The sequence below is a fragment of the Fringilla coelebs genome (assembly GCF_963513975.1).
Source record: "Fringilla coelebs genome assembly, chromosome: 5".
Lineage (NCBI taxonomy): Eukaryota > Metazoa > Chordata > Aves > Passeriformes > Fringillidae > Fringilla > Fringilla coelebs.
Window position 1 is genome coordinate 314,037 of NC_140033.1, and position 18,217 is coordinate 332,253.

At 61.6% G+C, this 18,217-nt stretch overlaps 1 protein-coding gene across 1 annotated transcript in view; it reads right to left on the minus strand.

The window, feature by feature from the left end:
• The window catches only part of SND1 (staphylococcal nuclease and tudor domain containing 1), a 74,102-nt gene that overhangs the window by 21,117 nt on the left and 34,768 nt on the right, over positions 1-18,217 (minus strand). Inside the window, exons 11-14 of the mRNA XM_084206083.1 lie at positions 13,614-13,703; positions 5,622-5,722; positions 2,235-2,345; positions 676-748 (exon numbers count right to left, since the gene is read on the minus strand). Of these exons, the coding sequence (XP_084062209.1) occupies positions 676-748; positions 2,235-2,345; positions 5,622-5,722; positions 13,614-13,703 (375 nt within the window). The remainder of the gene's footprint in view (positions 1-675; positions 749-2,234; positions 2,346-5,621; positions 5,723-13,613; positions 13,704-18,217) is intronic.

Sequence of the window (18,217 nt, forward strand, 5' to 3'; positions counted from 1 at the left end):
TCCCCAAAATATTCCAAAACACATCCCAAATACATCTCAAAATACATCTCAAAATACATCCAAAAATCCCAAATCCATCCCAAAATCCCCAAAATATCCCAAAGCACATCCCAAACTCATCTCAAAATACATCCAAAAATCCCAAATCCATCCCAAAATAAATCCTAAATATATCCCAAAACACATCCCAAATACATCCCAAACCCAGCCAAAATACATCCAAAATTCATCCCTAAACCCATCCCCGAGTCCATCCCAAAGCCCATCCTATCCGTCCCCGCAGGGCAGCTGCCTGGATCAGCAGGACAGATCCGGCCCCATTTCCCCACTTCCCCCATCCCTAACGGAGCATCCCGTCACTCTCCTTTCCCGGGACCTGCCCCTCCCCATCCCAGCATCGAAGGGCTCCACAGAAATCCTCAAAAATATTAATTAATTGAGGAAAATGTAATGAGCTCTGCTGGGAGGAGTGGGGATCCCTAAATTCCCTCAGCAGAGCCGGGCAATCCCGGATTCCTGCCAGCATTCCTGGTTCCCAGGCTATGGGGCAACTCCCTGCTTATTTATCCAAGGGAAAAAGGGAAAAACCCCCAGCAGCTCCACACGTGGATTTCATCCCGCGATCCCCTGCGGAATTCCCGCCCATCCCGCGTGCCCGAGGGGATGGACCCTTACTCCGGAGATGTCGGCCACCCTGTGGATCGGCACCTCCTTCTTGCTGTGCAGCCCCTTCCCGTTCTTGATGGCCCTGCAGAGGAGAGGGAGCGCCGGGAATCAGCTCCTGTGGCAGCAGGAGGAGCTGGAGCCTCCCCCGTGCCCGCCGGGACACCCGGGCTGTCCCAGCCGTGGAACGAGGGCTTCCCACGAGCCAGGATGGGGAATGCCACACACGGAGGGCACTGAACGCAGGGAAAACCAGCAGGATGTTGGAGCTGCATCCGGATCCTTGTCTCGGCACAGGGATGCAGGGCTGGGACGTTCCCCTGGGATGTTCCCCCAGGGTGAGGCCACCGAGCTCTCTGTCCCCACCTGGAGCCTGGAGTGTCCCCTCCTGCTCCAGGGCCTGGCCTGGAGGGTTGGAAAGAATCCTGTGCCAGGATTCTGCCAGAGCCAATGATCTGGGCTGGGATTCCAGGCTCTCTGAAGAGCTGGGAATGCTGAATGGATCCCTAGACCTGCTCCAGGCCCTGCACCACAACCTCATCCCAAATCTCCCATTCCTGCTGTTCCTGGCATTGTCCCCGAGCTGCCAGCTCCTCTACCTGGTGCCAGCACAATCCTGGATTTGGGATGTGCCAAAGCTCCCAATGGCACGGATGAGCCACCTCCACCGCCAGCCCCGCTCCAGGATTGGGCGGGAACACCGAGCACCTCCACCTGGGGACATCCAGGCTGAACCCCAACCCTGCAGTGTGGCTCTGGCTCAGGGTGCCACATCCCAGCCCCACATCCAGCTCCAGGTGCCACATCCCAGCCCCACATCCAGCTCCAGGTGCCAGATCCCATCCCTGTATCCCGGTATCCCAGTGCCCCCTCCGCAGCTCGGAGCTGCTGACTTCCTGCCAGGCTTCCCAAAAGGCACATTCCAGGCGCTGGGAAGGAGCCTCCGAGCAATCTGCCGGCCGCCCACTGCCCGGGCACGGCTGGGTGGGAGCAGGAGCAGCTTTCTCCGGATCGATCCGCCTTTTCCCGCAGCAGCCAGTCCTGCCCGGGAAGGCGCCGCAGCCCCCTCCAAGCTGCTCTCCCTGGCTCTCGGCATCGTGCCGGGATCTGCTGCCAAGGAGGAGCTGAGATCCCACCATTCCCGCCGGGCTCAGGAGCCGCCTCCGGAGGGAGTGGGGCCAGGCAGGGGAGGGGGCCATCGCCACTCCAGGGCCAGCGCGAGCGTGGGATAAGGGACAGGGACATGGGGACACCTGGGGGGCTCCCGGGGCTGGGAACGGCGATCCCTGTGGACATGGGGGGCACTGGGATATGGGATCCCCACGGGATCCTCTGCATGGGGAGCTGGGCTGTGCACACCTGGATCTGGTGCACCTGAGACACGGCTGGGGACAGACGGGTGCCCGGGGGACACGGCTGGGATGGGGCAGGGCGACACGGACAGCTGTGTTGGGAATCACCTCAAACCACAGGGATGGGGCAGGGCGACACAGGACAGGGGACACGGGATGGGACAGGGGGACAGGGAGAGCACAGGGGACCCCGCAGAGCCGCCCTGGCCCCACGCTCACCGGGCCTCGGCCGCCAGCAGCTCATCGTAGTGCGCCGAGCGCTGGTCGTCGTCCTGCCGGTAGCGCAGCACCGTGGCCAGGCCCTTGCTGACCAGAGCCTCCGCGATGTTGCTGTGGGAATGGGATGGGATGGGGCTGGGAATGGGGCAGGGAGACCCCAATCTCATCCCAACCCACCCCATCCCACCCCAATCCCATCCTATCCCACCCCAATCCCACCCCATCCCATCCCGTCCCACCCCAGTTCCATCCCATCCCATCCCAAGGGAAGGCCTTGGAGTGACACATCCCAGCTCTCTGGGCATAGTGGGGGACCCAAACTGGGCTCATGCCACTAGGAGAAGCCTCCCAGGAGCACCCCAAAAATCTCACCCCACAACCCCCCTCCTGCCCCAGCCCAAACCCAGCAGGCTCAGCATTCCCAGCCCACAAGAGCCTCCTTCTGATTTCTCAACACTTTTTTCCAGAAGCAGGGTGTGGGCACTGGTTTGGGAGGGGGGGCACCATGCCCAGATTCCTCCCAAACCTAAGGGGTGATGGCCTCCAGCCCACAGGAATCTCCTTAATTCAACCATCCCACTTTTTTTCCAGGAAAAAAGTTGGGCATCAGTTTGGGGGGAGCTGGGACAGGGAGAGGCTCCCCCCTCCCCCGCCCCCCATTTCCACGGGAAGGGGCTGGAAGTAGCCTCTCCCAGTGAACTGGGATTTCTGGAATCAGCAAGGGGGTCCTGTGCCAGGCAGGGCTGAATCCATCACATTCCACTGCTTTAAGCAAATCCATGAATTCTCCTTCGCCAGCACTTCCCTAATTCTCCTCCAGCCACCGCCCCCCCCCCCCACTAATTCCCTCTGTATCCCCAAAAAAGAGGATCTATCCAGAGGATGGAGGGACTGATCCCTTCCTGAATCCCGGGTGTGCCCCTTCCTGAGTGGGGGAAGGGCAAATCCAGCACTGGGAGCCAAAATTAGGTCTCGGAGCAGGGGGAGGAATCAAAAAATTCGGGATTGGAGAGAGAGAGGGAATCGCTGCAGCCGGAGCAGCTGCGGCAGCCTGGGAATGCTGAGCACCAGGAATGGGCACCCCGGGAATAGGCAGCTTGGGAATGGGCACCCTAAGAATGGGCACACTGGGAATGGGCACCTCGGGAATGCTGGGGAAGGAGCAGGAGCAGGGGGAGGCTGGGGCAGAGCCAGGGCGGCTCCCGGCGCTCCCTGACATTCCCCATCCCAGACATCCCACTCTCCATCACAGCCAAATCCTCATCCTGAACACACTTCACCCCCATCCCAGGGGCATCCTGGAAAAGGTGTGGAAAAGTGTCCCACATGTCCCCTCCCTGGGCCACTGGAGAGCCCATATGCTCTGGAGCATTCCCAGCACTCCCAGCCATGAAATCTGGCTGCTTCCCAGCGCCAGAACACTTCACTGGGATCAAAATCCCAGGAAAAGCCCAAATTCTTTCGGGGTTCAGAGGTTTTAAGGCTCAGAATTCCCACAGGGACTGATCCTGGCACCCAGGGAAGGAGGGTGAGGGCGAAGGAGGCAGGGATAACGGCTCAGAGAAGGAATTCTAGCCCATGAATTCCAGCTGCAGCAGAGGAATCCCCCATCCCCACCTCCCAGCAAAGCTCTGGAATGGAGCTGGAGCTGTGGCCTGGAGGGAAGGAGCATCCCCCAGTTTATCCCAGATCCCAAATTAAAGACTGGGAATACGATGGGAAAAATCTCCTTAGGCTGGAAAATGCCAATTTTGGTACTTCAAGCCCAAAATGTCAATTTTTAAGCTCCTCCCACATTTCCTTTCCCAAGGGAAGTTTTGGGAGGGGTTTCATCCCACTGGAGCGGGTGCTCAGCATGGATCAGGATCGGGATCAGGGCTGCCAAACCCATCCCATCCCCCAAACTCCAAACCATCCCAAACTGCAGCATCCAGCCCTGCTGACCCCAGGGAAGGGATCCTCCACTCCTGCCAGGAATTGCACCTGGAATTACAGCACAGGGCACTCCTGAAATGTGGGGTTAGGGATTTCTAGGAGCTTTTTTCTTTCTGAGGATGATGCTGTGGGATGCTACGGAATTGTGCAGGATGCTGTGGAGAGCTGTGGGATGCTCTGGGATGCTCTGGGATGCTTTGGAATGCACCAGCACTCCTAGGGCAGGGATCAGGCCCAAAATTTGGAGGAGATGGAAGGGAGAAGTGGAATGGAGGGATCCTGGGATCCAGGGGGTGACACAAGCAGGGATGCAGACAGGGATGCAGGCAGGGATCCAGAAGAGATCCAGAGGAGATCCAGACAGGGATCCAGACAGGGAAATGGGCAGGATGCGGGCAGGGATAGGGGCTGGGAGATGAGTAGGGATCCAGGCAGGAATATGGGCAGGGTTCCAGCAGGGATCCAGGCTGGGATATCAGCAGGGATCCAGCAGGAGAAGCTGGGTTTTTGCTCCAGCCCCCCCAGTCCCAGTGCCCGGAGCTGGGACTGGGGCTGCAGCTCCTGCCCTGGCTCCCGCCCCGGCGCCACCGTGCCCAGAATCCGAAGCAGGCTCAGCCCAGCCCAGATGCCGGGCGGACACTCCAGGAGGACAAGCCAGGCTTTATTCCCTGCTCCATCCCAGCCTGGCAAAGGCCTCGGGACACAGACCCTGCTCTGTTCCACCCCCGGCATCCCGGGATGCAGCACGGGATGTGGAAGATCCCGGGAATGGCACAGGCACGGTGGAACATCCCGGGAATGCAGGGGCAGCTCTCCCAGCCCTGGCATTAGGGAGCAGGAGAAGGCAGCTCTCCCAGGTTTTACAGGGAAGGGAAGGAAGGGAAGTGCAGCTCTCGCAGCCCCTGGATCAGGGAGGGAAAGGCAGCGCTGCAGCGCTTTGGGCGCTTTCCAAAATAGCTGCTACCGGGAAAAAAAACTGGGAAAGCAACCAAGGGCCTATGACAAATCCTCCCTACGCAGCTCCCGGAGCCGCTGCCAGCCGGAGGCTCGGCCTATCCACAGGGATGTGCCAGAGGCTCGGCCTATCCACAGGGATGTGCCAGAGGCTCGGCCTATCCACAGGGATGTGCCAGAGGCACCGGCACCTCAGGGAAATCAGGGAGGGGTCCCTTGGGAAGGACAAACATCCCGGGGTACACAGCAGGCATTACTCCTCCAAAGCCACCCCTGAGGCAGCCGGACTGGGGGGAACCTGATCCAAATATCCCCCAAAACTAATGCAGCTGTGGGGGGCCAGTGTGGGGGGTCCAGACAGCAGCATCCCAATGTATCCCACAGAATCCCAGCACTGGGATGTCAGGAATGGGGGCTGATGCCCGGCCAAGTGGGGAGGGAGCCACCCTCCAACGCCCCAGAGCCCTGGCAGGGTGGGCAGTGCCGGGGGTGACTCACATCCCGCCGATGGAGACGGTGGCACAGGTGCGCTCCGAGAAGGCCGGCATGGTGTCGGTGGCGCTGCTGGCAGGGCGGATGTAATCCACGGAAACGTTCACCTGCAACGGGGAACGGCTCAGGGCCCACCCTCGGCCAGGGCCTGCCATCAGCCAGCCAGGCCCTCGTCCTCATCCTCATCCCCATCCCCGTCCTCACCCTCACCCTCACCCTCACCCTCACCGGCATCAGCCAGCCAGGCCCTCGTCCTCACCCTCACCCTCACCCTCACCCTCACCCTCACCCTCACCCTCACCCTCACCCTCACCCTCATCCCTCATCTTCATCCCCATCCTCATCCTCATCCCTCATCCTCATCCCCATCCTCATCCTCATCCTCACCCTCATCCCTCATCCCCATCCCCATCCTCATCCTCATCCCCATCCTCACCCTCATCCCTCATCTTCATCCCCATCCCGATCCCCATCCTCATCCTCATCCCCATCCCCATCCTCACCCTCACCCTCACCCTCACCCTCACCCTCACCCTCATCCCTCTTCCCTCATCTTCTTCCCCATCTTCATCCTCATCCTCATCCTTATTCCCATCCTCATCCTCATCCTTATCCCCATCCTCATCCTCATCCTCATCCTCATCCCTATCCTCATCCTCTCCATGCCCAAATCTCCGGAATCAGACAGCCAGGCCCTCATCCTCATCCTCATCCTCATCCTCATCCTCATCCTCATCCTCATCCTCACCCTCACCCTCACCCTCACCCTCATCCTCATCCTCATCCTCATCCGCATCCCCATCCCCATCCCCATCCCCATCCCCATCCTCATCCTCATCCTCATCCTCATCCTCATCCCCATCCCCATCCCCATCCCCATCCCCATCCCCATCCTCATCCCCATCCCCATCCCCATCCCCATCCCCATCCCCATCCCCATCCCCATCCCCATCCCCATCCCCATCCCCATCCTCCCCATGCCCACATTCCCACTGCCAGTCTCCAGCCTTCTCCATGCCCAGGGAACGGAGCCATTTCCCAGCTCCCAGGCACATTAAACCCGGAGCTTCCAGGCAGGACAAGATCCCAGCTGGGATTCCGGCCCCTGCCAGGTGTCCCCAGAGCTCCGTGGGGATCCCGAGGTGTGGCAGCCCCGGTTTATGGACGCGACATTCCCGCCGGGACAGGGGGACGGGAGCGGCGCTTCCCGCTGCGCCGGGGCTGTGCCCTGGAATCAGGGTGTCCAGGAGGGATGGGAAGGGCCGGGGCAGGGCAGGGAGCATCCCGAGCCTGGAATCCCACGGTGCCCCCATGGCTCCGACACAGTGGGGAGGGATTGGAACACTGCTGGCACCCTTCGGGATCCACAGAGGGACTGGGAACACCTCGGGGGCAGATCCTGCTGGATGCATCCCCTCCCACTGCACCAGGGCTTGGGGTGAGCTGGGACATGCAGGGATCAGGGAATCCTGGAATGGGCTGGGTGGGAAGGGACCTCAGAGCCCCTCCAGTGCCACCCCTGCCATGGCAGGGACACCTCCCCCTGTCCCAGGCTGCTCCAGCCCCAGTGTCCAGCCTGGCCTTGGGCACTGCCAGGGATGCAGGGGCAGCCCCAGCTGCTCTGGCAGTTCCAGCCCAGCCAGGAATTCCTCATTGCCAAGATCCCATCCATGCCTGCCCTCTGGCAGTGGAATGACACACATTCCCTGTGTCCTGTCCCTCCAGGCCTTGTCCCCAGTCCCTCTGCAGCTCTCCTGGAGCCTCTTTAGGCCCTGCAAGGTCCCCCCAGAACCTCCCCTCCTCCAGGCATCACCCCCCAGCAGTTCCCAGCATCACATCCCACATCTGCAGGAGCCATTTCCATGAAAATCCCACCCAATCCCACCCAATCCCACCCAATCCCACCCCTCTGCTTCCCCAAGGAAGCTCCATCCTCAACGCTTTCCTGGTATCAGCTGGAACACCCTGAGGCTCTGGGGTAGAGGGGGTGACACTGGGATGACAGGGGGGAGAAGTGGGGATCTTTGGGGACACCCCAGTGCTGCTGCCCCAGGGCCGGACTTGGCCCCTGAGGACTTTTCCCAGGCCCTTTCCTGCTCCTGTTCCTGTTCCCGTTCCGCATGGCCGGAGCCGCGCTGAGCCAAAGGCAGCCAGACAGGCGAGGCAGGAGCATCCCTGAACCCCTCCAAAGCCTCGGCTCATCCCGAAAATCACTCATTAAACCAACATCAAAATGCAAAAAGGGCCGGAGCGTCTGGCAGGGCGCCGGAGCCGCGGCTTTTCCGTGCGGAGAGGGGGCTCCGGCAGGAAAGAGCCAATTAAGGGGAGCGGTTACAGCGATTCCTCGCAGCAAAGCTCCCGTCGGAACCACTGGAGGGGAAAAAGAGACGCCGATTACTCCGAGAGGCAGGTTGGGAATTCAGCTGCTCCAGGGCTTTTGAGATGTCTGGCTCAGGAGCGGCTGGTGTGGGAAACACCTGGCTCGGGATGCGGCACTGGGAACGGGGAGAGGCGGCGGCGGAGCAGCCGGGGGGAACGGGGGATCCCGGGGCTCGGGGAGGAGTCAGGAGAGACTGGGATGGGATGGGATTATGGGATAATGGGATAATGGGATAATGGGATGGGATCCATGGGATGGGGTGGGGTGGGATGGGACGGGGTGGGGTGGGATGGGGTGGGATAATGGGATAATGGGATGGGATCCATGGGATGGGGTGGGATGAAACGAGGTGGGGTGGGATAATGGGATAATGGGATGGGATCCATGGGATGGGGTGGGATGGGATGGTGTGGGGTGGGATAATGGGATAATGGGATGGGATCCATGGCATGGGGTGGGGTCCATGGGATGGGGTCACTCCTCCACAGGAAAGCCCTCTATTGTGTATCCCACTGTATCGGATGAGCCCAGGGGCAGGAAGGCTCCACAGAGGGATCTGGACAGGTCGGATCCGTGGGACGAGGACAATGGGATGAGGCTCCACAAGGCCAAGTGGTGCCCTGGCACAGGGTGTGGCTGCCCCTGGATCCCTGGAAGTGCTCAAGGCCAGGCTGGATGAGGCTTGGAGCCACTCGGGATAGGGGAGGTGTCCCTGCCATGGCAGGGCTGGAACCATTCCATGATTCCATGAAGTTCCATGTCCCCCCTTAGACCACACCAGCCCCATGGAACACTCCAGACACGGAAAGCTGGGAAAGGCCCTGGGGGTGCCACTCAGCTGGAGGGACACGGAGCTGCAGGGAAAACGCCCGGGATCATCTGAGGGCAGGCTGGGGTCCATGTGACACCAGACTTGGCACCCCCACCCCCAGCTCCAGCACCGGGGACAGCAGGCAAAGCATTCCCGGGATCCAAGGGCAACGTGCCCGTGGAGGGGCCGGGAAGGGTCGGGGGTGCAGGGACCCCCTGGCACCCCTGGGCTCCGCTCCCCCCGGAGCAGCCGGAGCCGCGCCTGGGCGGCTTTCCAAGGTCAGCTGCAGTCAGGGTGGATTAAATCACTCCGGCAGCTCCGCTCCCGGGAGCGCATCCAGCCCGGAACGGCGGCACCGCGCGGGCTCCGAGCGGCCACCGCCACCAATGTCACCCACGGGGACCTGGAACCCACTGGGACCCTGCACTCATGGGGACCTGGAACCCACGGGGACCTGGAACCCACAGGGACCTGGAACCCACGGGGACCTGGAACCCCACAGGGACCTGGAACCCACGGGGACCTGGAACCCACGGGGACCTGGAACCCACGGGGACCTGGAACCCATGGGGACCTGGAACCCACGGGGACCTGGAACCCACGGGGACCCTGCAGACAGAGGGACCTGCACCCACAGGGACCTGGAACCCACGGGAACCCGGCACCCATGGGGACCTGGAACCCACGGGGACCTGGAACCCACAGGGACCTGGAACCCACGGGGACCTGGAACCCCACAGGGACCTGAAACCTGTGGGGACCTGGCACCCCACAGGGACGTGGAACCCACAGGGACCCTGCGCCCATGGGGACCTGGCACCCACAGAGACCCGGGACCCACAGATCTCCAGCACCCAAGGGGATCTGGCACCCACAGGGACCGAGCACTCAGAGGGACTCAGCACCCACAGGGACCTGGCAGCCCTGGGGACCCTACACCCCAGCACTCACTGCCTGCTCACCAGCACAGAGCTGGGGGTGCCAGGAACAGGACGGGGTCCCCAGGACGCAGCCCCTGGCCTCGACCCCAGCATTGGGGTCCCAGCCAGGTTGTTCCCAGCACGCTGTTCCCAGGATGGGGCTCCTGCCTCACTGTCTCCAGCACCAGGGTCCCAATGAGGTTGTCCCCAGGGTGTGGCTCCTGCCACCCTGTCCCCACCTGGTCCCAAGGTAGGGAAGCCACCCCCCCGTGGTCCTGTCCCAGTTCCAGCCCCAGTCTGGGCTAGGGGGACACAATGGGACATTCCAGGCACATCCCCTGCTCCAGCCTCAGGACCCCAGGCAGTGGGGCATGTCCCCATCCCAGAGGAGACACCGGGGGCAGGGACCCCCTCGTGGGGGCTGCCTGAAGAGGGGGGAGGGGGGGCTCATCCTGCCGGGAAGGGCCGGGAGCAGCCCCATCTTTGGGATGGGGAGGGCGGGGTGGGCTCGGGGCCCTGCCGGTGCCATTCCCTGCTATTCCCTCATCCCACGGGGGGCTCCGAGGGGCCGCGGGGACACGGGGGGGCCGGGGGGGGACAGATGGGGGGTGGGTGGCAGCCCAGACCTGCCGGGCTAAAAATACCCCGCCCGCCCGCGGATCTCCCGGCCCGGCGGCGTCACCCGCTCCCGGGAATATTTTTACTTCCCTGGCAGCTCGTGCCGGGTGGAAGGGCTGAGGGGGCTGGGAAGGGGCTAGCGGGGGGCTCGGGGCGGTGGGTGCCCCCCGTGTCCCTCCCGTGCCGGAGGAGGTTCCCGGAGACCCGGCGGGGGCCAGGGGATGGGAGCAGGAATGTGCGGGGTGATCCCGGCGGGATGGGGGCTGCAGGAGGCACCGCGGGGACCCCCGCGGGGCAGATCCAGGGAAGCGTTTTCCCTCTGGGTCAGCGATTTCCCTCCCGAGGGCCGGCTCATCCCAGCCCCCCCACGCATCCTGCTGCGGGCAGCGGGATTTCCTGGGAACGGCGAGTAGGAGCCGGCTCCGCTTCCCTTACCCCCTCCACTCTCCATCCACCCATCATCCCTGCTGGAAAAGGCCGGAATGTGGAACAAGGATGCTCCACAGCAGCCCCCGGGAGCCTCCAGCGCCTCCGGCATCGCCAGGAGCGGATCCAGCAGGATCCAGCTCCCTCCTCCCTCCCGCTCCAGAGGCTGCCGGAGGGGCCACGGAGACCCCCGGGGCAGGATTGACCTTGGAGTGGGATAACCATGGAAGTGCCGGGCTGGGAGGCGTCGCGGGGAGGGAAAGGAGAGGTGCCTGGATTTGGGATCGCTACAGCGGCAATAATCCCGCTCGCCCCTGCCCCCTCCCGTGCCGGGGCCAGCCCAGCCCACTGCAGCAGCCGCGCACGCCGCGGATTCCGAGCGCAATCCGGGCGGGAAAACTGTGCTCCCCGACAACTCTCCCGGTTCGGCTCCGAGCAGCCAAATCCTCCCCGGCAGCCAAATCCTGCCCAATTCCACACGTGGAAGCGGCGGGTGACGCAGCCGTCCCCGTGACGCTCCAGCGCTGGCAAAGCCGCCCCGGCTCCCGCACATTCCCGGGCTCCGGCGCATTCCCGGGAACGGCATCACGGATCGCGGGTCAGGCACGGCGCAGCTCCCCGAGGAATGCGTCCTCACTGCCACCAGCCCCGGCGGCATCAAGAACTGGGATCTTCCCAAAATCCCCCCCGGGCATCGCTGCTGCGCCGAGCTCTCCCAGAGCTCCCGAGCTCCCGTGAGACGCAGGAAAAATTGCCCGACATTCCAAAAATCCTCCAGTCTGCCAAAGCCTTCCCTCTCCCCGGGACTGCGATGGTGTTCCCAGGGGGAAGGTTTTCCCTGGTCAAATCCATCCCTGTTTTATCCCAGCTCTGGTGCCCAGCAGGATGGATGTATGGGACAGGATGAGACACAGGGATGGGGCACAGGGTTGGGGCAGAGGGATGGGACAGGATGGGGCACAGGGATCGGACACAGGGATCGGGCACAGGGATTGGACACAGGGATCGGGCACAGAGATGGGACACATCGATAGGCACAGGGATGGGATCCTGGGACACCCCAGGGAGCCCCTCCTTTCTTCCCCCAGAGCAGCTGGCAAGGACGGGGCGGCACCACTTCCATGCCCAGGGAATTTTCATCCCGGAGCTCTCCCTCGCTGGCTCCTTCCCTGCGAGCGATTAATCCCAGAGTTAATTAGGGAAGAGCCACGATCCATCTCCCGCGCCCGGCGCAATTATCCGGAGCCGCTCCGCGGCGCAGCGCGATCGATGGGCGGAGGAGCCGGCCCTTCCCGACACGCTCCACAGATTTATTCCACAAATCCATAGTGGCCTGGGCAGCCGGGCGCTGGCTCCGGTTCATCCCACGCCGCCGGGCAAATTCCAGCAGCTGGGAAGGACACAGCGGAGCCGGGAGAGGCTCCAGCACGAGAGCCAAAATCCCCAAACCCAGCCCTTACGTGCCATGAAAATCCCAGCCTGGAAACTCCCACTGCTCAGGAATGAGAGGGCAAGAGGGAAAATACATCGCGTTCCATCTCTTCCCGGGGAGCAGGGAATTCAGAGGGGGATTCCCACGTCCCAGCTCCTCTCCTAACAGGAGCTGGAGGAGATGGAGCCGTGGCAGCCACAACAGGGATGGATCCTTCCTCATGCCCCCTCGGTGCTTTCTCCAGAGGGAATTATTTTGGAAAGCAATGTCAGGGCTGATGCAGTGCTCCAGCAGGATGGGATGGGATGGGATGGGATGGGATGGGATGGGATGGGATGGGATGGGATGGGATGGGATGGGATGGGATGGGATGGGATGGGATGGGATGGGTGCTGGGTCCATTGGGACGGGTGCTGGGATGGGATGGGATGTGTCCATGAGGAGCCTCCCAAAACACAGGGAAAGGATCCATAAGGATGGGCCCCGGAGTGATGGGGATGGACAGAGCTCCCAATGCAGGCCAGGAACCAGGGCAGGCTGAGCTCCCCGAATTCCAGAATTCCTTGGAATCTCACAGCTCCTCAGAACAGCCAGGCACCCAGGGCAGGCTGAGCTCCCTTAATCCCAGAACACCCTGGAATGCCAAGGTCACCCTCCAAAGGCACCCAGTGCCAGAGCCAATTCAATCCCTGATCCAACACAGGGCACAGTAACGGCGGATGGCAGAAACCTGGCACCAGTAACCCCGGAATGGCTCAAACAGGGACCACCCTGAGGTGCCAGAATCCCATTCCAGACCCAGTGCTCCCACCACAAATCCTGCCAACACTCCGACATTTTTTTCCAACTCCGGAAAGCACTAGATTTCCCATTAAAAAAATCTCCCAAGCTGCTCTTTTCCCCTTTCCCTATGTTTTCAGACTGCCCGGGCAGGCTCCGAGCTGGAAAGATCCAATTAGGCACCGAAGCAGCCCCGACGAGCAGCGACGGCCACGCCACGAAGGGAATTGATTTTATTTGACCGTTTTATGAGCATTGGAAAATTGCATCCGGAGCGTTCGCTCCGCTGGTTAACACATTCCTCATTCCCAGAATTGCTCTGAACCAGCCTCGGAAAACAGCCAGGGGAACAAAGGGAGAAGCGAGGCGGAATTCCTGGGAAATGGGGAGTGCAACGCCTCAAGGGGCACTCCAGGCTTGGGGGCATCCCGGAATTTCCCAAGGAGCCACACGCACCAGCATCAGACTCATCTCCTCCTTCATTCCCTCACCCTCATTGCCCCATCCCTTGTCCCCTCAGCCCAGCCTCGTCCCTCCCTCCGTACCATCAGACTCATCTCCTCCTTCATTCCCTCACCCTCATTGTCCCATCCCTTGTCCCCTCAGCCCAGCCTCGTCCCTCCCTCCGTACCTTCTTCCCGATGAGTTTCTTGCGCAGGAATTCCCGGGCCTCGAACATGTAGGGAATGTCGTAGAGGGGCCTCAGCTTCCTGTTCTTGTCCTGCCAAGAGAGGGGACTCAGGTCAAGGGATTCCCAAATCTGCCCCATTGTTCCCCCCAGTTCAGGCTCTGCTGAACCCCAAGGGGACCCCAGGATGATCCTGACATTCCCCAGGAGAAGGTGCTGGCAGCCTGGTGATGCCAGGTCAGACATCTCTGAGTGACAGGTCCAGGAGGGAACGGGATGATTGAATTTGGGGTGGGGGTGACCAGGGTGACACCCCCCAAGTGCATCTCCTGGAGTCAAATCCCTGCAAAGGGGAGATTCCCAAAGGAAACGGGGATTCAACCCAACGCAATCCAACACAACCCAACACGACTCAGTGTAACTCAACAGGACCTGAAGTGACCCAACACGACTCAAAGTGACCCAAAGTGACCCAACACAACACAGCATAACTCAATGTGACCCAACATGACCCAACACAATCCAGTTTAACCCAACAAGACCCAAAGTGAGCCAACGTGACCCAAAGTGACCCGACACAACCCACTGTAACCCAACATGACCCAACACAACCCAGTGTAACCCAACATGACCCAAAGAGACCCAACACAACCCAATGTAACCCAACATGACCCAACACAACCCACTGTAACCCAACATGACCCAACACAACCCACTGTAACCCAACATGACCCAACACAACTCAATGTAACCCAACATGACCCAACACAACCCACTGTAACCCAACATGACCCTACACAACCCACTGTAACCCAACATGACCCAACACAACCCACTGTAACCCAACATGACCCCACACAAAGTGACCCAGCATGACCCAACACAAACCTAAGTAACCCAGCCCAACCCAACCCAAGCCAGCTCTGGGGGAGGACAGCCCTGGGCAGTCACTCTGCTCCCTGCCACAGTGCCGTGGGCACGGCCCCCTCACACCTCCCCGAGCTGGGGAGAAAATCATGGAAAAGAGGGAGATCAGGCCAAAGCAGGCAGACATGGAGGAGCGGAGTCAGAGGGAGAGGGAGCGGGCGGACACGGGCGGCGGCACTCGGGTCCTCCCTAATGAGCGAGGCTTTGACAGAGTTTATTGTCCTTAACGCCACTCATTCCCAGACTGCTCCTTGGAGACGTTCCCTCCTCTGCCTGCATCGACCGGGGATTGGAATGGGATGGATCCAGAGAGGGGATCCCCAGGAAGCACAGCCAGCGCCAGTGATGGGAACAGGATGGAGCCTGTGAGGGGATCCCTGGGAACTTTGGCACCTCCCGCCCCCACAGCAGGTCCCAAAGCAGGTCCCAAAGCAGATCCCAGGTGCTGCTCCAGCCTCTGGAGCTGCGTGAGCTCGCAACAAGCACAGAGGAGCTACCGTGGCACCACCAGCCTCTCTCTCTGCCCCTCCCCATTTCCAAACGTCCAGCCCCTGACCATGGGCTCCTGGAGCATTCCCAGCCCCCAGATCTTTGGGGTGACCCTGGACCCTTCCATCAGTGGGATCCGATGGATCCGGGCCCTCAGACGCTCCCGCCCTCGCCAAGGTCACGGCAGAGCTCCGACACCGAGCGCGGCTCCGCGCGGCAAAGCCCTGTGCAAACACTAATTAATCCTCACTAACGAACTCCAAATTTATGGCTTAGTTAAGTGTCTGTCTGGCACAGGCTGTTAAGTCCCTAATCCCATCCCGCCGGAGCACGGGAAGAGGGATGGCAAAGCCCTGGGTGGCCCTGGCACCTCCCGGCAGTGCTGGGGGCTCGGGGGCCAGCAGGGAATTCCTGAAGGAGCCGTGGGATCCTGAGCCCTCCCCAGAGCTCCTTCGGAGCAGCTCGCAGGTCTGCAGCCATGTGGGACCACCCCAAAAAGGAGTCACTCCAAAAAGGAGTCACCCCAAGAAGGGGTCACCCCAAAAAGGGGGTCACCAGCACAGGCTCCCCGGTGCTGTGCTGGAACCCATGGCTGCACCATTCCAGCCCCGGATGTGCTGGCACTGACCAAGCCCTCCCATCCTGCTGCTGCTGCTGCTGCTGCTGCAAAACGCCAGTTCCCTTTGGGAATCCTCCCCACACGGCCTGGCAGTGCCAGGAGCAGGATAATGGGAAGTTTCAGTGCCCACCCCAAAGGCCCTGCCGCCGCCCTGTCAGCCCCCATTAGATGTGGCTCTGTTGTCCCACAGCAGTGACACTCCCGGCGCAGGGAAAGCTGCAGCTGACGGCTCTGGGAAGCCGTTCAAGACCTCGGACGCTCAGTGGAGCTTTTGCAAATAAACACAAAAAATCAATGGAACAGCGGGAAGTTAACGGAATTCCACAGCCGGCAAACTCCGGCAATTTCCGACACGGAGAAGGATTTTGTTGGGTTTAACCCAATTTCCGAGGCAGGAGCTGGATCCCAACAATGAATCCCCTTGCGAGCTGTGGCTGCTCCATCCCTGGAATGTTCACATCCAGGCTGGACAGGGCTTGGAACAGCCTGGGATAGCGTCCCTGCCCGTGGTGGGACTGGATGGGCTCTGAGGACCCTTCCAACCCAACCCAACCCAACTCATCCCAATCCATTCTGGGATCCCACGATTCCATGAAATGCCAGTCCCACCTCTCCTCAGCTGCTGGAGAGAGTCATCAGCCACTGAGAAGTTAATTAAGCCCAGGGATCTGAGGCTCACTTAATTAAAGGTGAGCAGCGAGGACGCCGCTCCATTAGCGACGGAGTCGGAGCTGCATCTTCAGGGAGCTGCCAGAGGAGGGGGGCACCCGCTCCTTCCTTCCCGGAACACGGAGACTTCAATCCCAATTGGATGGGAATGCTCTGCTTTATCCCAGGCTAGGGAAGCCGGGCAAGAAAAGTGACTTTTTGGTCCCAGAGAGGGATGGAGCAGCTCCAGAGGGGGATGAGAGACCCCTGAGCTCCTTCCTCCCAAAACACCCCCCACGGCCCAGAACACCTGACAGGTGTCAGGATTCTGGCTCTCCTCTCTAATTAACAGTGTTACACCGGGCAGGGCCTAATTAAGGTCTACTTCCAGGGAAGCAGCAGACCCTATCCACTGCCAGAACTCCAGGGGGGGACTGACCATGAAGTGCTGCCATTCCCAGCTGCCGGGGGTCCCGCTCCCAGCCCCAGCCCCTTCCCAAGGGCAGGGGTGGGGGTGAAGATGGATGCAGGCACAGCTGGAGCAGCAGGAAATGCTCCAGGACCTGGGATGGCAACTCCAGCTTCACATTCCAGGGCTCCCCAGGGACTCTGCAGCCCCTGAGGGGTCCCAGGGTGGGGGGAACCATTCCCCCTTGGTGCTCCATTCCCCTTGAGGGAGAAGGATTCCACCCGGAGCAAGAGAGGCTCCTGGGAATCCATGGAATTGCAGGCTCCTGCTCCTGGGAAGCCAAAGCAGGGAAGGGGCGATGGCTCATCTACGACGTCACGCCACGCTTCACCCTTGGCTGAACCCGCCTGGCATGTGCCAGGTGGGAAATCCATCCCGGAGATCCATCCCAGAGGCCATGACAAGGAACAGGCAGTGCCTGGAACACGCATCCCACTGATCCAGGGGTGCTCAGAGCAGGGGGAATGGCCCGATCCCCCCGGCATGAGCCAGAGCTCCCAGCTCCCCATGCAAAGATTTCAGGTTTTTTATGCCCAGAATTCCAGGTGCCAACACCCAAGGGGGGTCCCCAGCAGAGCCGAGGGGACCCAGAGCCTGGTGGCACCCTGGGATGGCAGGTGGGGAGAGCCCCCCCATCCCTGCCAGTGCAATTAGGGAAGCTCATTATTTGTAAAGTAATTAGCAGAGCTAATCAACTCCCAGCGCCAGGGCGGAATGAGAGGGAGGAGAGCGGGAGCTGCCAGCTGGAAACGCCAGTGCTGGGAGGGGGACCCGGGGACACTGCAGCTCCCAGGGTCCCCAGGGTGGGGCCTTGGGCTGTGGCAGAGCCGAGCTGGGGAACGATCCCACCCGGAGCAGGAGAGGCCCCCGGGATGCAGGGAGCTCCTGCTCCTAAAGCAGGGAAGGGGCGATGGCTCATCAGCGGTGTCACGCCACGCTTCACCCTCGGCTGAGCCCGCCTGGGATGTGCCGGGTGGGGAATCCATCCCGGAGAGCCATCCCGGGGCCAGCAGGGTGTGACAGCAACAGCAGGAGCGCTGGGGAGAGGCTGCTCCCGGGAAAGCTCTGCTCCACCCGGGCCCGGCGCCGCTCCCCAGCTCCTCCCCAGCATCCCGGGAGCCCGGCTGGGCTGGCAACGACACCAGGAGCTGCAAGTGACAGCCCTGAGGACGGCAGGGATGTGCCACACACGGGGACAGGGATGAGCAGCTCCAGTGACATCCCAGTGACATTCGCAGGCAGCCCCAGGCAGGTGCTTACTCAAGGAGCGACGCCTCAAGTGGGCACTTGGCTTCTCCAGCCTCTCCAGCCTCTCCAGCCTCTCCTGCTCCACCGCTCCCGCTCCCTCCTTATCCTCACTTGCAGCCGGCGCCGCAGTCCCTGAGAGCCACTCGAGTGACAGGAGCTGGGCAGGGCTGCAGCCTCTGATGGCACTGGGGGACAGAGGGCACGGCC